General features: G+C 46.9%; 1 protein-coding gene across 1 annotated transcript in view; it reads right to left on the bottom strand.

The window, feature by feature from the left end:
• GALNT2 (polypeptide N-acetylgalactosaminyltransferase 2) overlaps positions 1–504 on the bottom strand; it is a gene marked incomplete at its 5' end in the record, with an annotated part of 103,164 nt that extends 102,660 nt beyond the window's left edge. The window contains one exon of the mRNA XM_082308022.1: positions 388–504. Within this exon, the coding sequence (XP_082164148.1) occupies positions 388–504 (117 nt within the window). The remainder of the gene's footprint in view (positions 1–387) is intronic.
• Positions 505–24,173: the final 23,669 nt, after the last annotated feature.

The following is a 24,173-nucleotide window of genomic DNA, read 5'->3' as shown; positions in this document are numbered from 1 at the left end:
CGCCGCCCGCCCCGCTCTCCCCTCCCACACCGACTTCCCCCGGCCCGGGACGTGGCCGGCCGCAGTTGGATGGGGAGCGACGTGACGAGGCTGAAACCGGTCTGAAGTCCACAAAGAAGCCGCCTGCCTGCGGGAAACGGGCTGGGGAAGGGCGGCCGGGCGGAAGGGCGGGCGGGGAGGGGAAGCAGCCCGGGGCAGCTTCGCCCCGCCTGACAGCGAGCGGCCCCCGGCCCCGCGGGGGTGCGGAGAGCCCCCCGCCGCCCCCGCCCCGAGGACCGGGCAGCGCCGCCCCCCGCCCGGCCCGGCCCGAGCCGCCCGGCCGCCGGGGCACGGAGCGGGCGCACCTTCCCCGCCCGCCCCGCGCAGGGCTCCGGGCTGGGCTCTCACCTTCCTCCTGCCGCCGCCGCCGGCCAGCGCGGCGCTGCCGCCCGAGTACATGTAGTAGGCGATGCCCAGCACCCAGAGGAAGGCGAAGCAGAGCAGCAGCCGCGACCTGCGCCGCATCCTCCCTCCCGCGCCGCCGCCAGGCCACCAGGAAACGGCCAGCAGCAGCCGCCGCCTCCGCGCCTGCCGCCGCCGCCGCCGCCGCGCAGGGTCAGGGGGCAGAGGGCGAGCGCCCGCCCCCCGACCAATCCCGCGCCGCCCGGCCCCGCGGGGGGCGGGGCGGGACTACCGGCGTCGCCATGGTTGCAGCACGCCGGGCCGCCGGCCGGGCCGCCGCCCCCTCCCTCGCGGCGGGCTCCCCGGCGGCCGCGCGCGCCCCGCGGGGTCCGTGGGGCGGGAGCCGCGCGCCGCGCCTCGCGGCCGACGGGCGGGCGGCGGGAGGCGACGGCCGCCCCTCCCTGAGGCGGCGGGGCCGCCCCCGCGGCTGCGGCTGCCCCGGGCGGGCGGGGAGGGCGGCCGGCCCCTGCCCGCAGCGGCGGCCGGCGGGTGCGGCGCCGCGGCCTGGCTTCGGAGCCGCTCTGGGGGCCGCCCCGCGGGCGCGGGGCGCTCTGGGCCCCGGCCCGCCGCCCCCCGCCCCCGCCTGGTCGGTCCGCGGGCTCCCCGCGGAGCTGGGGCACGGGCGGCCCCGGCAGCGGGACCTCCGACGTGAGGGGCGGTCCCGGCTCGCAGGGTCTGCCGGTGGCCGCAGCCCCGCTCCCTGCAGTCCCCGCGCCCCCGGCACACCGCGGGAGTGCCGGGCGCTCCTCTTTTGGGTCGTCCCCCTCCCACCCGCGTCGGCTGATTGTGCAGGGACTCCCGGGTCCGCAGAAACTCCGGTCGTGTCCCTGCCTCCCTCTGTTCCCAGGAACAGCAGGGAACGGAGAACGAGCTTTATGAAGGCGTTGTCCTTGAAGTCACTCGAGGCAGGCACTGAGGCCGGTCTTCATCCAGCCTCAAAGGTGAGAAAGTGAAGGCATGTTGGCGGATGCCCAGTGCCCTCCGCGTGGCAGGTATCTGCATCTCATTTGATAACTCTCAGCCTTTCTCGCGTTATTCAAGAGATTCTCCCGTGGCCCTACGGGAGACGGCAAGGTCCTGACAACCCCGCCATACCACTGAGGTTATGCACCCACTCCCCTTGCACTTCTGGGGTCACTGCATTGCTCAGGTAGCAGTGCCCGCTCTGGAATCGTGGTCACCCCTATGCAGGGCTAAAGGGGCCTCCGGGCGACTCCGCTTGATTCTTCCCAGGAGGTTGACCCAAGTGGGGCTCCACTCTTAGAGGCCGATCTGTTGATATGGGGTCATTGCTTGGTAAAATTACCTTTCTTTCTGCTTACCCAGTTCCACCCTTAAACACCTCAGGACAGACGCTACACTGCTGCTAGCTCTCACTGCGGCTCACTGGCTTGTGTGTGCACAGCTCATGCTGCTGTTTTTCCACGCCGCTGAGTTTCCTGTTGTTTGGCATTTGCAGCTTTCTCATCCCACTGTGAGACATCAAGAAATGAGAACGCAAAACTAAGAAGGGAAGAGACGCATTCCCTAACAATTAAAAAGCACCTCTACTTCGGAGCCACGATATCCACTCAAGGCAGAACATTCCTGGTTTTTAAAGGTTTTCTCTGTCGTCTCACCTCTTTTTTTCAACGCGCTGTTTTACTGCTGCCCATTCTGGCTGTACCACACATTTCTGTCCTCCTTCTGTCCATACCAATGTCAGACCTCTGCCAGTTCAGCTGCACTGGTGGCTACAGAGCCTCTGCAGAAGACTGCTCACCAAGCCGTGCCAGGATGTGGCAGGGGTCTGGCAGAAATTCTGTTGCATGAGCAGGAAAAGATCCAGCGGCCATAAGAAATGGCACCAAAAGCTCACCTGCTCACCGGCACAGTCACTCTGCTGACAGTCTCGTCAGGGAGGTGATTTGTGTCAGTGTCGGCACTGCCTGGGCAGAAGTTGTCTGGCATGGAAAGATTTCAGTGAACAACTGCATACCTTCCCACTTGCCAGAGCCCTGATGGAGAGATAAGGTGGGAGAAAAGACAAAGGAAGAAATCCCAAATAAGTATTCTTTCAGGGAGTGTAACATAAAGAGACCTCTTTCTTCAGAGCAAATGACTCTTTCCAAAAAAACTCAGCACTACGATTCTTGGTTTTGGAGGGAGTTGGAGAAAGACACCCAATTTGTGCAAAATACAAGTTTTGGAATCAAATAACTGGCATCCATTGAAGTGAGGTACAATGGAGAGCATGGGCCGCCTGGAGACACGCAGATCTTCTGGATGAGAGTTTTTGATCTATCCAAAGTCCGTTTGATGCAAGTGAGAGCAGTTCCTGCAAAAGCAGGATTGTGCCTGCGCCTAAAAAGACACACACACACCACCCCAAAGGCTAAATTTTAATTAGCAAGATTTTCTATATAATTCAGAGCAGTCTCAGCAGCCCAAGATTGGGAACGTGCTGATAAACTCCTGCCACTTAAGCTCTACCATCAGCTAGAAGTGAGATGAAGCAGCAGCTTCCCTGCTGCTGGGGGATTCCTTCATGGCGCAGATCTGCTGGGGGAGAGGGTGCTGTGCATGACATCCTTCCCCACAGAAAACATCATATGCTTACATATGTAAAGTGCCCAATTCTGGAGCCATAATCCCATTTAACCTTACAAAATCTGCAGGCCACTTATGCTTTAAACACCTCGCAAAGCCTACAGAATCTTTTCTTGCCCTTTTCATAGTCTGAAAGATCTTGAGACAGTCTTCAAAGGTCTCCCTGAAGCCCCAGGTATTTTCACTGATTTTAGCAATGTGCTTAGGTAGATTTTTCCCTTTCCAGCAAAATTAGCCAGCCATGCATGTACAGAAAATCCTTCTGTAGCTGCACACTTCACAAGCTTACCGAAATAATCCACTGCACATGCTCAATCGCAGTTTTCAAAGGTTTATAACTAAGTCGAATCAAAACTAATTTCTTCTCGAACAAGCAAATACATGTCTACTTCAAGGAAGGCTGCTTCCATGTCAGAGTTCATTTTTCAGCTTTCTGCTGATAAAGTTACAGAAATGCTCAAAAAAGGCTGTAAGAACATCAAGAAACACATTTTTTTTCCCACTCTCCTGATATTCTGAACTGGCTGAACCAGTTTTGTTCAAATCTTTCCAAAATATTCACATTTGGACAAAGTCCCAATCCGGCAGATTTCATCCTGAATCATTTATATTTCAGAGACCACAGAAAACACAGAGGTTTAGAATGGAAAATGTTACATCGCTTTAACTCTAGGAAAAGCTGCTGGTTCTATTACAACGCATTCGCATGCACATACCTCTTTGCCTCAAAAGTCCTAACGTGTTTAGTCAGCAAAGCAAAACTGAAAAAAAAAGCATTTCAATTAAAGCAAAGAATTCAAGAAAAATGTAAGATTTTTAAATGAGTTTTCCAGTGCATTTCAAAAGAAAATATTAGCATATTTTAAAAGCAGCGTTGCTAGAATTCACAGAATATAAATGCTTCTGTATCAACCACAGCCCTTTAAACAGAGCTCAAGCATGTAAGAGTACAAATAGGAGTGAAATTTGCAGAAGGAATCATCAGAACTTTGCCTTTGATCTGTAATGCAGACAGCTAGATTCGATGGGCCAAATTCTTACCTAGTTCACTAGGGTGTAAACCAGCGGGAATTTCACCAAATTCATTTGAAAGCAGGTATAAAACCAGACACAACCACAACCAGAGTCTAATTCACAGTGTTAGTGTTCATCTTCTTGTAACTAAAGACCACAAAAGTTGCTCGTCCTTTTCTGGAGTTAAATGACCGAGTCAGAGGTGAATGAATCCTCCGACAGTGCGAATGGAAAGTAGTCCTCACCTTCAGGAATAAGTGAGTCAATCCCTTACTCATGCAAGCAACCTTGTCCTTGCGAAGACAGGAAGGAGGATTTTCAGATCAGGTCTAAAACACAGAAGATAGGTTTGAAAAAACTTTAAAAGGCAAAAAATCCAATCAGGGTGCCTGAACCTCTTTGATACACGGAAGCTAATACGTTGCTGATCCTGTTCAGATTACATTCTTTCAAACCTATGCAGTTATGTCAGAAAGTATATCATTCCTTCTCTCTCATGAGAAAGGTTACTCATTAGCCTAATGCAAGATGTTTCATAACATAGAAGTCACACAGTAACGTGAAATTTAAAAGACATCTGTAGAGGAGATAGCTTTACTAATGCCTTGAGAGCTTGAGCTGAGTACTCAGCCCAAGCCGCGTTTGTGTTTGTAGTGCAAGAATTGTGTTTGTAGTGAAAGATCCTGATCCTGCAAACGTTTATGCAAATGTTTAACTTCATTCAGTGCATATTCTCACTGGAGTCAGTCAGACTACTCAAACGTTTAAAATTATATGCTCATGGCTGAGTACTTGCAGGATTAAAGGTTAAGTGCAGCTAGCAGGTCTGAAAATCTATGTGGGTGTTTTGCAGTTCCTCACTGCACAGTGGTAACAATGAGAAACAGAATACCTCCTCAGCTAAAGACTTGGGAGTCAACATGTCCTTTCCCATCTGTTTAGATGCCAAGAACTATGTTTGTTTAATTTTTCAGCACAGTTTCTGATGCTACCCAGAGTAGGCAGACGTGCTGGCAATAGCATTCTAAAGTGGCTCACTTCCAGAAAATCTTGTTACCCTCCAAGAATGTTTTTCAAGCTGTTAAAACCCCAAGTAGCAAATATTGTATCATGCGCATTTTACCTTGAAAATAGTGTGTCACCCTGCCTGACCTGTACAGGGGTTGCTGTGCAAGGTCTGAATGCATTCAGGCCTTTTAGAACTAAAGCTCTCTCGTCCTAGACTTTGATATCAAGAAGGTAGTCTCTTCACTTTTAAAGCATAAAGCAGTGGCTATTTCCTCTGATAGCAGGTTTTTTTATGCTGTTTCCCCATTAGAGATCGATCAACACATTACATCATGCGATGCAGATATTGTAAACGCTGCATTTTCTCACAAAGGTTTGCAGTATCAGCTTAAGCTCTCATGCTTCCAAGAGAAACGATCCAAATCTGGAAGCCCTTCCTCTCTATTAAATAAAGTTTAAGGTTCAACATTCCTTGGAGTTGTTCAATTCTACAAAGAGAGGAAACAGATTCTTTTCCTATGGGTGGTGAAGACAAAGAAAGAACAACTCAGCCTTTGGTAGGCCTCCCGCTAAAGATGGCAGAAGCCAGTACAAACTGCAGTCCCATTGCCAACTATTCTTCCCCAGCTGAGTCACTTAGCGTGTTGGACTGAACTTCAGCAGCACAAAACAAACCTCTTGCGGCATTCTGTAGGCTGATGATTGGATTTCAAAATGTGATACGGCTCAGAAGCATCTCTCATAGGAGAGTGATGATAGATGAAAGAGAGAAACGGCCGTGGAGAGAGACTTGCTGAAACAATGACCTCACCTTTGATTAAGGTAATTTGATCCCCCTTCATTGCATTTATCTGAATTCTGAGGGTCATGCTGGATTCTTCATAGCTGCCAGGAGTGGTAAAGACTGATGATCTACGGTCTGAGACAGGGCAGGAAATTCCATCCTTTCCTCTCGAGCAAGACTACGTTGGAGTGCTGTGCAGCTGTAGTACTGTAAGTCATTTGAGGCTAGGGGTAAACACTACGTGCTAATGCATAATACAAAAGTCTATTTTTGAGCAACAAAGACAAATGTGAACACGTCACACAATGGTGCTGTAATCTCAACTGGCAGTTTGTCTATTCAAACTCATAATCCAGATCGGTAAGGCTACAGCCAAGTAATTTGAGGCTATCTATCTATGCTACAGCTTTGCTATAGCAAAGCATAGAAAATGCAGCTAAATTAGCCTACAATAACATTCCCGGAGATCAAGAAAGAGGTTTCCCCAAGTCAAAGTGTTCTACCAGAAGCAGGTTTTGCTTATCTTTTTAAATAAAGTCTTTCCTGGCTAATTGCACCGTCATCAGCTCGCCAGAGGGAATGTGAGGAAGAGGGAAAAAGAAAGAACAAATGTAAAGAGGAATGAAGGAGATGTGGTAGGAAGAGAGTTGAGAGTCCGAGGAAGCAACATAGGCTTTTCTCTTCCAAAGTTACTGCACCGTATTCAGAGTCTTTCTCTGCAGTGTCTGAATTGAAAAGACTGACAAGTGATGCAGATCGCCAGCTCCCCAGGATGTCAGACCCTGGCTTCCTCTGCAGACGGCAGGGAGCAGCTTGACGCTTAGCGAGTGCTCAACCTAAGTATTGCAAATGCTTCTCTGCAGTGACTGTGTATGATTCAGAGGGGCAGAGAGAGAAAAATCCTTGCTATACAATATTTTAGTTTCTGCTCGACAGTAGAAAGCATCCCCTTACTTCTTCCTCACTTCCCTTACAGTAGGAGTTAAAGAAACTGCTTTCAGTCTGAGCCATGGGAAGCAGGTCTCCAGTTTTCTGGAGAAGCATCCTAGTAACTGACAACGGTAAGTTACTTCCAGAGGTGCTATAGTGGACAGGCTGAATACAGCTCAGATGTCTCCGATTAATCTTTTTCTTTTTTAAAAAAATATCACTCTCCCATGTTCATACTGCTGTCTCCCACTCAGGTGCACACAGTGGAGCCCATGCCTCAGGAGCGGTGTGCTGCCCATAGCAACCTACCCACACTATTCCTCCGGGACTCCCTGCGGTCTGACAGGCAGCAGTGCTGTACATCCCCAGGGACTCCTCTGCGCCAGGTGAAGGACACCGCTCCCCACACACCTGCCCTCGCACCGTGTCTGCTTTTTGCATTACAACTGCGGCTAAGCAAACAGACCCCAGTGATATATTTTTGTCAGCGCTGTAGAATGTACTCCCGGATATTGCTCAAGAACATTTTGCACTGCGCAATTAAAAGTAGTGTTTTCACACAGCACATATCATCAATAAATATGTTACCTTATCATGTTCATTTGCATATTTGTCAATTTGCAAAATTTAGTGTTTTGATCCCACAATCATTATAACAAATTACATAGGTCTTCTGTATCACACTCAAGAGCGTATTTCATGGAAGAGGGAAAAGAGATGCTCACAGCTATTTCCGTTCTCATACCCTCTAGAAGTCATATATTGATTTCTCCCAAATTTAGTCTTTCAGTGCTTTGGAACAGACAGTAAATAGGCTCACTGACCACAGGGGATGGAAATTGACCCCATCTGTAGCCTTCATGACCCTTTTGACTTCAAACCTGTATCATCATCTGTTGAAATCATGAAAGACATTGTTTCTGAAAACAGGGCCAAAACCAGCAAACCTGGAGAAATTAGTTTTACAGTGTTCCTCTTCCAGCAGAAGTAGCCAGATCCACCCTCTGTGTAACACAACTGAACCACAATGAACTCGGCCCTGGCGCCTGTCACACAAACAAAATAATTTGAAAGAGAAGCTGGGACTGCCCTGCAGAGACCATGTATTTTCCATCCCCTTTGTTCTTTCAAGAGTTTCAGGTAGAGGAGCAAGGGTTTTCTTCCAAGAAGTCAAACGGCAAGTAAAAGAACTTTCTGTCCTGTTTCTGTAAGCTGAAGGTCTGTGGGTTTGTGAACTGAGGTTAAGATCCTTTTTCCTTTCTCATTCTACCAGCGTATCGCTCACTGTTTTCTCTAGCTTTCAAAACTATTTCTGAACTGAGAGAGACATGCGCCGCGTGGAGAGATGGTCAAATAATGATATTACTTTTACTTGTAAATTAGATTCTTCCAGTGCATACAGGTGTCAATGAGGCCTTCCCTATTGAAATAACATTTTTGGCCTCAGGAATTCCCCAGCAAGGTCATTTCTTCCATAAGTCCAAGAGAGAGATACTTTGTCTGATTGTCATCTCACATGCACTGGGGTAAATTGGGAGTAACTCTGTAGAAGACCATGTCACCACGACAGGGAAAAACTGATGTAAGTTGAGAAAAAGAATCAGGTTTCCCCTATATGGGGAAACCTTCTCTTACTGAAAGGTGGTAATATATAGTGGAGAAAAAAAAGGCTAAAAAAAAGGCACAGAGTACTGCAAGTACAAAAGTACTGCACTTGTACGTATACTTTGCACAGAACAGTCCTAAAAGCTGTCACCACAGGAGACTTCGTGCATGGAAACGCTCACAGGGCCCCTGTCAGCCCCAAAGGCTTGTGTGCAGGGAGAGGGGGTGGCAGGGAAGGCAAGGGTAAGGAACACATGGGAAGAGGAAGAGGAGGAGGAAGAGGAAGAGGAGAATCAGAAAAGAGAGGCTGTGCCCTCTGCTTGGTTATGTATGGGCATATAGTGGCTGTGTCAGGAAGCCCAGCATGAGGGACGCCTTCGCACCGTAGCCTCTCACACATCCCTTGTATAAGGAGGGAAAACCCCCACATTTTAGGAAATGCTTCCTGCTGTGATGCTGGGAATAGAAAACTCTGTGGTGCTGAACAAGAAAAACACTGTTTCTGGTATCGCATCTTTGTAAGCGGCACTTCTACTGTATACTTATTTTTCTTTTGTACTGCCTGAGTCATCCCCTCTAGATGATCGTCCCAGGACAATCTTAGAGAAACAAACATCCTTGGCTGTACTGCACAGTATAAAACATTTACCAGCTCTTCTCTGTGTGTCTTTGTTACAGAAGAGCTCACTAAATACTTGCCTAGGGACACAGATGTACCCGCAGAGGTACAGCGTGACGGTGGCGAGACAAATGTGCGTACACGGTATTGACCTTGGTGGTCGTACGCCATGTGGAGCACCAGCAGAAATCCTAGCAGGCCACCAGCAGAAAACCTGCCTTTAACCAGCACGGCCCCTGCCGAGCCTAGCGGCGCCTCACCTAAACCATTATTTGTCTGAGTCATCTGCCCTTTCAGGATCCTGTGCGCTACGTTCCCTGGAGCAGTTGAGACCCAGAGCTCTCGCTGACGAGAGCGCAGAGCGGAGGGCGGCTCGGCACTACAGACACCGTCGCGCCTGAAGGCAAGGATCCCGTCAGGAAGAGGGCCGTGCCACTGCACGTTAGCCAGGCGCACACCTACGCACTGCAGAGAAACCCTGTACTTAAATTTATCTCCCTGTGCTGCCACACTTCCCCAGGGCTCTGTCAAGCCACTGGTACAGGATCTCAGGCAGAATAAAAGCAACATCCTCTGTGCTGGGGTGTCATGGCTTTCCATGCTTTCTGATGGGACCTTGCTAGGGGCTGGATGCAATGGGGAGCCTCACCTCCTGCAGGACCACTGTTAGCTTTTATCTTGCTCTTTCCTGCTTCTATTTCAGTTTATCAGCTTCACAGATTTTGTCTTTCTTCCTGGCAGGCAGATATCTTTTAAGTTCAACAAGGGGCAGTGTGTTTTCTTGCTGCAATTAATCACGTGTTTTCTGGCATGTGATTAACCCAGCAGTTGGAGTTTCCCTGGGTTGGATCATGATGCTCTGTGCTGGATCTCCATAGCGTTTGCTTGCTGTCTACGCTGCTTTCTTGGCTAGCTTACATTCAGGATGTCAGAATATGTGCTTGAGTAACCATAATAAACAGGAAAAATGAGGCAGTTCATAAGATTATTATTTTAGTCAGATCTCCTGTTCTAAAAGTCAAAAAAAATATCAGCAGGCCCAATACACTAAGGAGAGTTGTTTTTTCCCTCTACTCACTAAAACATCGAGCTGTTGCATAGCTGTATCAAAGAATTTGATGGGACACCAAATTAGTTCAGGATCCCACTGGCACTTCAGCTGCTGAATTTGATCAGCCATGGTCTTATATCAACGCTCATGAAGACAGTGAGAGGAAAGATGGAGTTTGCATTTGAAAAACCTGAGCAGATTCAGATCTCGAGTGCTTGTCAGGGTCAGTCTGCACATGTCATTCTTTTACTTCTCGAAAAATTGTACTGTGCTGCTGCACAGGAAAAAAGACTTGAAATAAAGGGCCTCCAAGAGCCAGAAGAGGTCCCGACAGGACTCCCACACCCCACTCCCCCAGCCAAGGAAGCAGGGTCCTGGTGGGAACTTGAGGCCGTAGCTGATACGTGTCTGAGAGGAGCCAATGTGCTTCTGTCATCCCAAGAAATGCAGAACTAAAAGGCTTGCACCTACAAACACAACAGAGGTCTGCATTTGCGATTTACCAGGTGGAGGAGTTTCTCCTTCCAAGGGAAATAAAGTCTTCAGAAAGGAACCTCTTCAATGTAGGAAACGCTGCCAGAGCTGTGCTTTTATTCTTCATGCCCCATGGGGAGTGACGTTACCTAGAGCTGAGAAAAGTTTGAATAAATAAATCAGCTGAGCCAAAGCCTCTTTTCAGTGTGTAACCAGTTACCCCCTTCCCATGTAAATCTCCTTGCCAAGATTTTCCTCTGCTTCCTTGAGAAAAGCCCAGAAGCATTCAGGCTGGTCCTGCCACAAGCAGGCTCTCCATGTGTCTGCTGGGAGTTGGCAGCCTCAGGCGGCTGGTAACAGCTCACGGAGCTCCCAGTGCCCGCCAGAGAGACCTGGCCGGCGTGCCCAGTCCCCCGAAGCTGTTCGATAGCTGTCTGTGAAACGGCCTGGTCTCAGGCCTCTCGTAGTGGATCAGAGTCCACAGCACAGCTTGTGATCAACATTTGCACTTGCATTGTGGGTTGCTGCAGGGACCACAACCGAGCGAGTATGCTGCTCTCCGTCCTACTAGGCTGAGATACACCCCAGTAAGGAAGCCTTAGTAAAGCCAGCACTGATCCTGCACCTGCTCCATTGAAAAGAAAGGGAACATCGGTACAGAAGCTGTTGATCTGGCACCATTCAGAACCATTAAATTCGCTAAAACCAACCAAACAAAAAGAACAGATGCAATTGGAATTTAATGTCTTTTCAGCTCATTGTTCCAGTTAGATCTCCACCCTACACAGAAAAAGCAGCATCAAGGAAAGGCAGGATGAATACCTCCTGGAAGCAAAAAGATATATTTTGTCAATTGATTACACAGATGGGAAAATCATACAAGCAGTGGCAAGGTTGACAGCAATTTGGGAGAACTGGCAACATCCCAAAGGCTAAGGAAAGTATCCTCTTCATCCAATGCTTCTTGACATGTCCTCAGAGAACAAGTTCGCAAATTGTGCATTTCTGAGTTCAGACAAAACCTCCCAGGCTTGTCAAAAGTGTAGATGCTGCAATTGCCAACCCAGGGCTGTGAGACTTCTATAGGTGTTGCCGTTTCTTTTTTTTTTTTTTTCTTTTTTTTCACTAGAGATGACTCTTGTAACATCTTGACTCCTGAGCAAGATGAATTCTGTCACTGCGCCAACTCTTAGCATGAGGCAATGGAGGGCAAAGATAAGACTTCAGATGTGTCCCACTTATATGTCAAAATACTGCAACTCTGACAAGTATTTTAGTGCTGTACATTCCCTGAATACTAAACTTCTTTCTGGTACTATCTTGTGCTATACAATATGGTTCTTTTTATACTTCAGTTTACCAGTGTCCTTTTTCATTTGCAGTTAGGCTGGTAGGGGAAGAAAGCCCCTCACAAAAAAAAAAAACTATTGCGTTTTTCCAATCTTTACCCAAGTATGTAGCACATGCAAACTATTCACACAAACCGGGATCAGATGTCCTAGAGCTAAGATATATTCAAACCTTTTTCATCCTGAAGTGTTCTTTATCAGAACTTAACTCACTATTTATCTTTGCAAGGTTTAAAAAGAATGTTTTATTGCCTAGCTCAGTATTTTCTGGCCATTCTCAGAGATGACGGAGTGGAGAGTGCACTTATAAAATTTGCGGATGACACCAAGGTGGGAGTGGATGCAAGCACTTCAGAGGATGGGATCAGAATTGAAAATTATCTCAATACGTTGGAGAAACAGTCTAAAACTAGCAAGACAGAATTAAGTAACAACACGTACAAAGCACTACATGAAGAAATGAAAGATCAAATGCACAAATACAAAACGAGGAATCATAGAAGAGGTGGAAGGACTGAAAAAAAGGATGAGAGAACTACAGTAGGACTCAAAGCAAATATGAGCAAAGCAGGTAAATCTCCCGAAAGGCAAATCTCATACTGAGATGTATTATTACAGGAGTGTCATATGCAACAGGGAATTATTCAGCTCTGCAAGGCACTGGTGAAAACCCAGCTGGAGTATTGGATCTAGCTCTGGGTGGCTTTTAAAAAGAGCAACAAGAATATAGGACATTTAGAGAATGTGGCCTATCAGAAACTGCTCAGATAATTAGGTTGGTCACTCTAGAAGCTCCAAAGGGAGATTTTATAATAGTTTTCCAGCATGTGAAAGACTGTCCAAGAAAGGACAACAATCATTTATTCCCCTTGCCCAGTTTTCGGGAAAGAATCCACTAGATCCTGCAGAATGGCAGCCAGATATGGGAGGAAAATCCAAGGCTGGCTAATAATCCTTAGGGAGACTCAGGACTCTATGCTAGCGGAGGATTTTAGGAATAGATCTGGCAGTCCTGCTGGTATATTTGATCCCACTTGAAGCAGGGAAATTATCTCAGTGGTTTCATATAGCTTCTCAACATTCTCAATCCTATTTTATCAACAGCTCCATCCAGTTCCTTTTTGTTTCCAGCAGCACAGCGTTGAAGCTGAGCTGCAGGTGCTTTTCAATTGCTTCAACACCGGCAGTTACAAATTCAGGATCAGACACCTTTCCTTTCTCATGCTTTTGTTGGACAAGCAGGGACCATTCTCATCATCTAACTCTGCTCCCTGCTTGCACACGTGGGTTTCCCAGCAGCAAGAGTCCCCCAGCGTACTGCCTATGTTCCCAGCTACGTGAGATGGGTACGCTCAAGTGGTCACAGATACCCCCTTTCCAGTCACTCCTAGATCTTGTTCTGATATGGGACTCTACTCGCAATATTTTCTAGGTCACCCTGAATTTCTGTCCTCACTGTGGTTGAAAGCAGAGAAGGTTTATTCAGGGTCCAGCTGTCCATGAAGACCCTTAGGCTCCAATCTCTACCCCAGGATCAACCCCACTGAAGGCAAAGCCTGAGCTGTGGGATGCTGCAGCCCCCCAGCCTGACCCGTGGGCTGCTGTGCAGGTGCTGCGTGAGCCCCGAACTGCTGTGAGTCCTGCACCCCTGCCTGCCAGGGCCCAGAAAACGAGGAATCCACAGCATTGTTCCAGTTTACCCCCTGCATGCTGCTTCACAAGGAGTCCCGTAAACCAAAGGTCTCTGCCAGAGCCTGAAAGCCCAGCATCCCTGGCAAATCTGCCCTCTCCTGCTGCACTGCAGACCTCCAACAGCCTTATGATCCAGGGACCTGGAGGAAAGGACCAGACTCTTTCCTCCGTGCAGGTTTGTAATAGAGCACAAGGGAGTGCCTGTGCAGCCAGAAAATGAAGATACCACCCTCACTCCACCTGCTCCCTGTCTTAGTGGTGGGGAGTAGTATGGGCAATGCTTGTCTGGGTCTCTGCTCTGTTGTGTGGTGCAGTATCCACATGTGTGAGATAATTTCAAATTATGAGAAACAGTTTAGCTGCAGGAGCATGGAGCACCATGCAGGCTGATTTGCCCTGCTTCACAGTGGCTCTTACAAATGATTTTGTTCACAGCCCGAAAACCCCAGCAATGCAACTAGCACAGAGAGTAAAGCTGGATGGCAACCTCAGGACAGAGACCGCTGGAGGTAAACAGACTGGAGATCTCCCTTGCATAACCCTGCAGTGCTTTTGTTATGGTTGGAGGATATCCCCCCCCAACAGACAACAAAACCTGTGTGAAGAAGTAGTAAAGCAAAATGTAGAAGCTTTCATGCAAGTAATTAGTTTCTTGGAAAGTATAAAAAAAGTGCAATTGCCTGTATTTTCATAAGGCTTGTTTTGTTCAAAAAAGATTTTAAGTCAGAATAAAGAAAGGCTCCTGGTGGAACTCTAATTTGCTCATAACAAGCTGTGGGGCTTCTGATACATCAGTGTGCACAGAAAAGCTCAAGAAAACTTCTGAAGAGGGAGAGTCACACTTGCACCCAAAATGCAGGGGCTCATGGGCACACCAATCGGCCACCACCAGACCTGACCAGTTCTTCTTCTGCCTCTCAGCAATCATGCATCATAGAAAGTGAAAAATCAAAATTTGTTTCCACAACGTTCTGGCGTCAGCCTTTCCACAGTAACACTGATTTTGCTTTTTTCTCTTGCACTTTCTCAGTTCCCCATCTACCTCACCCTCCTGCCAGATTCTGATCTCTTCTGTCATACAGACCAGCCCTTTGCTCTGTAGAACATCCCCTTGGGTTCACTGGCTTACCCACACTGAACAGCAAGATGTTGTGCATAAGGACAGTAAAGTCTGGTTCTACTTGCTTTTTACTTCCATTCACAACCTATGTTTTCCCATCCCATAACTTCAACATGTTATTTTTAACATTTTTTGCATCCTTCAGCATCTTCCTTTTTCTCCTTCCTTTCACAGCTCTTAATTTTCTATTTTCTTTCTTCCCATTCCCCAATTCCCTCTCCCAACTCCCCCTAGGAAAAATGAACACCCAGTAAAATTGTCCTTTTATTTTCCCATCTCTTCTCCTTCCCTTCTCTTCCAGTCCTTTTCGCTAATTCTATCCTTTCTTCCACTTACTTTTCTTACTACACCCAGACACACATTTCCTCAGCCATTTACTTATTTATTTACTTGTATGTTTATTGCTTATGGTTATTGTCCTTACAGAAGCCCTCACATTTTTCACATTTCCCATCAGCTCCCAGTTTTGGCTCATGTGTCCTGCAGCTGGGGTAACCTTCTGTACTCCACCCCTCCAGCTACGGGTACACTACAAGCCAAAGTACCAATTGCAGGTGATAGAACACCTGGTTTTGCATTAGCTCAGTATTAAAAACAGTAAGACTATAGTTATGCAGGGTTTAGCATGGACTGCAAAGTCTGTCCAGGGTCTTAATAAATACATGGGGGCTTAGCTGTGGCTCCGCTCTGTGCCACGACAGCTACACGAGGCCCAAGCGAGCTGTAAGCATATCCTTGCATAGTAAAGGAGCTGTAAGAGGCACGGCAGGGAGCTCACAACCTCCACGATCAGGGCATGGCAGCCTTTAGCCACCGGTACGTTACCCCATCCCGTCTTGCTCCAGAACTTTTTGAGTAATGCGGAAACTCCGCTGGAGTCCAAAGGGCGATGATCCCAGGGCTTTCCCAGGAGAAATGGTCCTGCTTTCCTTATGTACTCCTTCCCCACAACTCATGATAACCCAGCACATCTCTGCCCAGAGTTTGCCAAATGCTCCTTGCAGAGCTCACAAGGAAACAATCTTCCCCCGGACGAGTGGGACCTTTTGTAGCCCCTTGGTGAGCACCATTTAGGGGTCCAAGCAGGGAAGAAGGTAATGCAGGTTAACTTTTTGGTTGTGCAACACCTCACATCACCAAGGGCCCTGATTGTGTGCTATTCACGTCCAGGAGAATTTTGCTTTTCTGTTCAAAGGAATAAGAGAAGCCTTGTGGCATTTGCTTCCGATAAGATACAGCACTTTTTCAGCATGCTAGAAGGGGGATAAAAGAAATAAGAGAGAGAAAATAAAAGGAAAAGTAGACCGGCGTGATTTAGGAATGAGGTACTGGAATTCCCACTGCAGCTGATTTAAGTCCCAGTTTCTCAGCAAGGCCAGATCCCCAAAGGTGTTTGAACGTACAGTTAGCAAACGAAACAAAGAAGAGCTTGGTACCTAATGCACCCGCATGAAACCCTTTGATGGTAAGCCCTGAAGATAAGGGAGCGAAAGCCAGACTCACCAGAGCACAACACGCCAATTTAACTTGGCTGAGAGTCAGGCTCTGCGTGCTTTTCCTACACAGCGTACAAAACTGAGCTCATTGGTAATGCTCAATAAATAAATAACAATAACAAAATTTGAAGCATAACCAAAAGGATACACAGAAATTACTTCTGTGTGGAATTCCCTTAGATATGGCACGTTGCCTTCAGCGCAGGGAAATACACTTCCATTGGAAGCTTATAGTAACTGTTACTTTTCACCAGTTATTCCAGGGTGATAAAAACAATAATCTGAGACTGTGGTAGGTCAAATAGTATATAAATTATCAGGCAGACTATATGGCAGGCCCATAAAGCAAAAGGATGGTGTTCTGGGAATAATGACTGAAGCATTAAAGAGATCTGAATTCTTCTCTTAACGTACGGTCCAACCTCTGCATCTTGATGACCTGCCAGACTTGACTTGTCTATGGTGCATCACGTGTTATTTGTGAGAGAGGACTGGGGGAAAATAAAAAGGCTGGATGAGTGCAGAAGGCACAAAAGCGTATGTTGATGCAACAACATCTATCTCAGAAATTGTCCTTTCTTCTCATGTTGTTCAAAACCACTGCAGTGAAACAAGGGATTTCTAGTGGCAGGATACTGACATGGGAGATTTTTCTGTGGATCTGTACTATTCTTTTGAGAATGAGTGCAAGGCACAAAAGAGTAAGCTGCAGCAATAAAATGCTGTGCCATGGGTGATAGATAAATAATTCAGGGCTATGGACAAGCAGAAGAACACCAGCTGGTTCCAGCTGGTATCAACTGCATCTCATATTGCAAATCACTGTCTTGGATTGGAAGCTACTTGCTGTCAATAGACATCTCAACTATTCACATTCAGGCACTTCAGGCAAACCTTTAAGAGCCACTGCCTGACCTAGTGCAACCAGAAGCATTGCTGCGTTGGAGCAAGTAACTGGCCATCCCTTTAGCTTGGCTTCAGGTCTCCAGCTGTGACCAGAGGAGCACAAGACATCCCAGCAAATTCATCCAGGCAGCTGAGCTCTGCCCTGAGCTTGCAGGACCTCTGAGCCCCTTGGTATACACCTTGAAGGGTGATACTGGTGACTTGCAATTGTAATGGACTCAAGCTTGCTCCTGCCATAAATAAGGGTGATTTCCCACAGAATTCAGCTGGGAGCAGGGTAAAGCCACAGGATCATATCATCCCTGCTGTGGTGATAAGAAAATATTGTTTAATTGTTATTAATACTAGAGCCAGACAAGAATCATGCTGTCATACAAGCACGTGAGAAAAAAGTCTCTAAATCAAATAGATTTAGATCAGATTTAAGGCATATCATCCAGTGCCAGAAGAAAACACATAAGGAAGGAATGGAGAAATGAAGAGAAAGATTAGAAGTGCTAAGACACTCATGTTCTGGGCACAAGTAGCACAGTTTTATTCTTTAGAAGATACAATGAGGAAAGACTGACCTATGTTATTAGCATCTAATAAATATTTACTCAGAACAGTTGACTCTGCACTTCACAACTGACGTGAGATTTCCAGAGGACGAAGTGGTATTTTTACGAATGAGTTAGAGCAGTTTATTCTATGCATAGCAGAGAGCAAAAAGAAAGCGCAAAAGTGGTCTGCTGAGATGGAAAATCACTCATTATCCAGTTTTGTCTTCCATCACTCTGTAGAGAGGAATGTTTACCCTCTACTGCTTACAATGCAGATCTGCTTTAGGTGATTCCTGACCTGTTCACCCTGCTCACATGAAAGCCACTGGCTGCAATATATTGATGGGTCTGGACCAGATGACGTGAATCTCAAAAACTGAGCTTCCACATCAACAGGTGACAACAGCCCTTTGGCCAACATCTGGCGGAGGGAGTGAACCTGGGATCTTCTGTATGACAACCACCAGCTCTTTTCAAAAAACCCAGGCACCAGCAGAGAGGGTGTCTTGTAAAACCCACTCATCAGAGGTGAGTCCTTCTGCTTGGGGGGTTTGCCATGATTGGAAAGCAGGGCATACCCAACTTGTGTCATACCCAACACATCCTTCCAGCCCAGGAGGACTGCGTGGGAGAAACACAGAGCTGAAAGAAAGTTGGATCTAGGGCTTGTGATACTTGGATTTTCAGTGTGGTGTGCAGTTTGGCTTGGAGGAAAATGAAAAACAGCTCCAGGTTCAGGTAAAAGTGAACCAGAACAAATTAGAGGTTTTGTGAAACAAGTAACAGAATGAATTACTTTCTCTGAAATATTTTATTTGAAATAAAATAGTTTGCTTCCATCTCAAATGATGTTACATCATCATCATCATCATCATCATTCCCAGGATTTCCCCAAACAAAACATTCAACTTCAAAACCATGAACACAAAGTATTTTAAAATCTTTGATTTGACAAATTCGACTGAAATTCATGAACATCTTGGTTCTCTTCCACAAATTCCATGATTTTCTGGGTGAAAATTTACTGTTTCTCAAAGAACTGCACCTCTTCATATTTGCAGCCACTCTTACCCTCTGTGCATCGCATAGAGGCTTGCAACACAGACTTGCGGGGGGCTCCGAAGATGGTTGCCAGACGCTTCCCTGTTCTGTCCTGTGACAAACACTTACTGACTTTTCTGGGGGTGGCATTCAAACAGTGCTCTCAAACAAACACTTAATTTAGAAGTACTTAAAATATGACAGAGGTCCCCTGCTGTGATGTTCTAGACGTACAGTTTCCAACAGCAAAACTGTCTCTTTTTTTACCACCCTTCTAACACTCTGCAGTGCTTTCCTCTGTCTGAATCGGCTGGGTTCGACCCTCATAAATAGCAGCACAGCAGTAATAAACACTGTATTCTCAGTGTCATTCTATCTCAAAAAAAACCCCCAAGATTGTCAGTTTTATGTTAGTATCGATATACATCTATATTTTAGTCAAATCTGCACAGTTCTTTCAGAACTGAATTTGGGGTCTTTTTTATGCTTCCAGGTCACTGTGTCTCTACTGGGATTCATCAAAGCACTATATGTGCTGTGCTGACGGTCTGCCACGTCGTAGCTGTAAAATGCTCTAATCCAGACGTTTAAGTACTGTTTACAAATTGAAAACTGTAAGAAGAAGTAAAAAAAGTAAACTTTCCTCATTAAACAATATCTGATTTTGCTTAAAATTTGCTGCAGCTGGAAACAATATGGGCAGAATAATGCGGGTTTGTTCATGGTGTTGCCTTCAGCTGGAGGAACGTGCTTCGGGAGTGCGAAGTGATAGAGCTGAGCACGAGCCAGCACCAGCACCAGCACCCACGGGCTTCTGGCTCTCGCTCCCCTGCTTCAGCAAATGCCACCAAACGCCTCCGCTGACACGGACACAGGGGTGTTCACAGGGAAGTCTTCACGGGATTTTCGGGAATTAGGTTACTGCCACGCCTCACGTCTGCCTCGGGTCGTCAGGTGCTCCAGGCGTCCTTAAACCTGATATCTCTCCAGCCACCTTAGGCATGGAAGATAGGTTTCATCTCAGTCGTGTTCAGGGCTTGTTGATATGGGGACGTTCAGGAGAATTAAATTGATTTATCTTTGGAAGTGGATTAGGTGCTGACACATAATCAGCGGCAGATTAAACACTCTCATTCAGAAATAGAAAGCCCCTAATTCAGTTTATCTTAATTCACTCTGGAAGTGAATTAGAGCTGTGACTGAAGCACGGGGACGGCAGGCTCAGGTGCAGCAGCCGCCGTGCTCCCCCAGCTCTCCCCCAGCCGCTCGGCAGGGGCTGCCAGCCCACGCAAAGGGTTGGAGAAGGAGGGGTGGGATGAAGCAAGCCTCCGCTCCTTCCTCGCCACCGTAGCTCACAGCCCGCGTCTCGGGGCACTGGGTCCCACGTAGGGCGGTTTGGGGTCTCAGCGGTCCCCCCACCGCTGCATACTGTGCCCTGGCTGGGTTGATGAGTCCCCAGACCTATCTTTGGAAATCCTCCTTTCTCCATCCTCTTTAGATATTTCAAGAACTGAGGTTCTGGCAAGGTCAAAGAGAAGTCCAACTGCCAGATTAATCTGATGCTGAGAATGAAATACAAAAATTTGGCATAAAGGCACCAAAGCTTTTGTTTTTGTTTAGTTTGCCAGCAAAAAACTGGTACCAAAATAGGGCGACAAACCCTGCAACCTGTGTAGGCGCCAGCTAACCCTCCTGCACGACCCACAGCAGACTCCTTCTGCTTGCCTTTAACTGTGCCCATCTCCCAGGAATGGTGAGCATTTGTTATTAAAACCCAGGCTGCTGTGTTTTATTTACTTCGTGCTACAAACAGAAAAACAAGAGTCAGCCCTCTTCGTCAGGCCCCTCTAAAGCACACACATGGCTTTCTCCTGAGTGGAGGCAGACGGGGACCCAGGAGGGGAAGATCTCTCTGGGGACCTACCCTGCCAGCCGCAAGAGCATGCCCTTCAGCCTGAGAGACCTCAGCACCCTTTGCTAAAGCAGTTTCTGTTTTCCATCTGAAATCCCGTGACCTGCCATAAATAACCTCTTTAGCCCAGCCGATGCCAACGAAGCATTGTGCGGAAAGCGGCTCGCAGTTTGGCACACGCTCTCTCACAAACAGCAGTTTGCTTTCGTTTAAGGTCCCCAGTTTGGGCCTGCCTTGCCCCAGCCAAAAAGCAGCTGCTCTGCTTTCAGATGCCTGCCCATGCTCCCAGCACAAGAGCACCTCCCCTCCCGCCTTGCCTTTTCCAGATGCTCGCAGCAGTGCATTACGCTGAATAATGGCAACTTAAAAAAAATTGGAATCTCTTCAGACTTCAATTGACCTTAAATATAGGTTCTGTTTCTAAAATCCCTTCCTCAGCAAAAGTGGATGTCTGGGAGAATGGGTAATGGATACAGAGGATTGCTGCCTCTCACCGTGCTTGGCAATTACCAAAAATTGTTACTGTTTGACGGCAACTTCTGTGTGATTGTACACCCATAGCAGCGACGGTGTTGAGTCTATTCCATGCTTTCTTTGAACGTGCCATTAGTTAACTGGTAATGCTCCATGCTCCTTCACTGCAGCTCACCCAAGCAAAACAGCAGTTGAGTGCAGATCCAATTATAAATATTTTACAATCTGGGAACTCATAGTTTATTACTAGGCAAGTTTTTATTTGTACAGATCCCAGCTACAGTCACACATCGAAATACCACCCGTAATCATTCGCAGATTATTCCTGTGATATGAATTTTCATGTTTGTTAACAGTAAAATTACTTGCAGAAAGATGGAGAATGAACAGGCGACTTGGGACCATCCGCTAGCATACAGACACTTGGATTGTGGCAGTCATGGTGGCAATAGGTGCTTATCTGGGGTGGCCTTACTGCTTTTATGTTATGTAGCTGTCTTTCAGCTAAGTGACTGCAACCTTTGTATGGCTGTACATCATCCATCATACACACACACTCACATACACTAACACACGCACCCCTCTTTTCAGCGGCTGAATTCAGGAGTCCTAATATGCAACCTATTTGTTTAATTTGGTGAATCTGAAAAGAATAAGTACACGTCTGAAGTGCAGTAAGACAAGTAATCGTATACCAGCCTATTCAACACTGCTACATACTCTGTCTAAATATATATAGAATGCTTAGAGAGAAAAACGCACACATATATATGCACAGAGACAGACAGGAAGGTGTCATTTATACGTATGTGTATATACGCATATGTGCATATATAGAGAGAATATTTCAAAACTAAAAAGGAGATTTAGTCACACAGCTTCTTGATGCTAACTGATACTGTATGTCTATCTGCATACACACATGTGCACACACTGCTGGTACTGTAAAAGCCATCTGCGCTTGCACTGTATAGCAATTTTAGTCACATTTCCCATGGAAATAATGATTTATGAAATCATTCTCCTTCTGCCTGCTTGCTCTCCTTGCAGTCCCAAACCTTTTTAGCAGCTCCAGGCTTACCTGTAGACAGCTAATTTCTTACAGAATCAGTGAAAATACGCATCTAGACAGGAGAAAGCCTCGATCTGTATCGTGACTGAGGTAAAGGCTATAATATGACCTTGCCCTCACTTTAACCCGCAGAATCTGCGAGAGACAGCAAATTTGAAAGTCCAGCAATCCTGGGAAAATTTAAATGGGAACTTTCATTCAACCACCAGACCTGAGCTGATGGGAAGGCTGATTTCATGAGTTCCAGTGCTCATGGCACTACTTTGTTTCTGTTGATCTGAAGGAGGGTGTTCCTCTGTCCATTTCTAGATTGGGCCTTTGGCAAATACACTCATTCTGTACAATTTTGGTTCTACCCAACATTTTCCTGTTTGTTAAGGGGCTGAATGACTCAATTCCAGAGATATGATTTCAGATTTTGGGTGAGTGACATATACTTATGTCAGAAGGAATTAGACCAGGGCTTAACTTATGGGGGAAAAGGGTCCAAGTATAATGATGATTTCTGGGTCTGGCAGCTGGAGAGGAATTAAGCATTAAAAGAATTTCCAAGTCTGGTTTTCTTGTTCCAAATCCTGAACCTTATCCCCTTCCCAAAGACATAAGGCAGGGTGAAAATGATGCACACAGTAGCAAAATTTGCCCACCACGAGTGGAAAGGGAGGTTTAGAGCCCACACAAAATAGTGGGAGAGTCTCAGCTGAACCGGAGATTTATGCATCCTGGTGGTTGTTCCAATACGATGGGAAGAAGGTGGTTTCATGTTTCCCAGCCCTTCTCAGACTCCTGACCAAAACCCATGCCAAGCTGGGACAGCACAGTGTGAATTGGCTCCTGCACAGCAGTTTCCACACCCCATGCTCCTGGAGACGCAGGGGCAGGAGCCCAGGGACTTAACACAGCAAGTGGCTCTAATTGCGGATCTCTAAACTTGCTAACAGTTAGACACCTGGACCTCCCGAGACCCCTCCTGGTGAAGGAAATCGTGCACTTCCACACTGCATAAACATTCCCATATTGTGAGTTTTGCATGTGATGGCAAGATAGAGCTCATTGGGATTCAAGTCACCTCATTCCCATTAATCATGTTAATAATTGAAAACATATGTTCAGCTTGAAAGCACAGCAAGAGAGTTAGGCAACCCTACATGGAAGTGCGCTGTTACCCAATTCTAATGATACTCATTAACATACCCTTGCCAGCCTCGCACAGAAAATCCTCCCACCAAAATCAGGTGCGGTATTTGCTGTTAACTTCTTGTATTCCAGCCTGGCAAAGCCCTTCCCCAGCCACTTGTTTCGCCTCCGAAACTCCTTATCAGTTAAGTCTGACCCTTCTCCCACAGTGAGGACGAGGTGCTAGCGGTGAGCTCTTCTGTACTGCTTTGTAAACTGCTTGCACAGAGAAGTATTTGGGCAGGGCTGCTGACTTTGCAGGGCTTGTTGGGCCACGGTCTGCGCCTCCCTCTCCAGCAGCTGTGTCACAGGGACAGGCGCTACCCACGGCCCTGCCACCACGCTTCAGCCTGAGGCTGGGCTGTGGCCCCTGAGGAAGACTGTCAGATTCCCAATACCAAAATAGCCTAAACAAGCTTAAATAATCACAGGCATTGATACTGCCCTCTCATTGCTCCTATTAAAGTGAAGCCAGTGTTTCCATTATAAACTGTTTTGCCAGCGCTTGCATGATGTAATCATTAAAATTAATTCCAGGTGAAATCCTGCAACACAAATTCTTACTGGAGCAGTGAATTTCAGACCAAACCTCACTGCCATAGGCAGGCAATGTTCTTAATTCAGCATCTCAGCCTTTCCCAGCTCCCGAAACAAAAAGGGGGACCTTTTGCTTTGAACAATGCAAAGCTGGGCTCTTCTTGGGCCTGGACACGCTATCAAGTTACCAAGGCAGCTCCAGAAACCTCAGTAACTCCATCGTGTGTCTGAGCCCTGAGGGAAGGATGAAGGACAGAGAGTAAGTAAGTTGGATACAGGTGGAAGAAAGGATGGATGGTTTTTCTTTTCAGATACACTTCTTTCCCCAATGTGCATATAAA

The sequence above is a fragment of the Platalea leucorodia genome, assembly GCF_965183815.1.
Source record: "Platalea leucorodia genome assembly, chromosome: 3".
Taxonomy (NCBI): domain Eukaryota; kingdom Metazoa; phylum Chordata; class Aves; order Pelecaniformes; family Threskiornithidae; genus Platalea; species Platalea leucorodia.
This window is presented reverse-complemented; position numbering and strand designations above follow the sequence as displayed.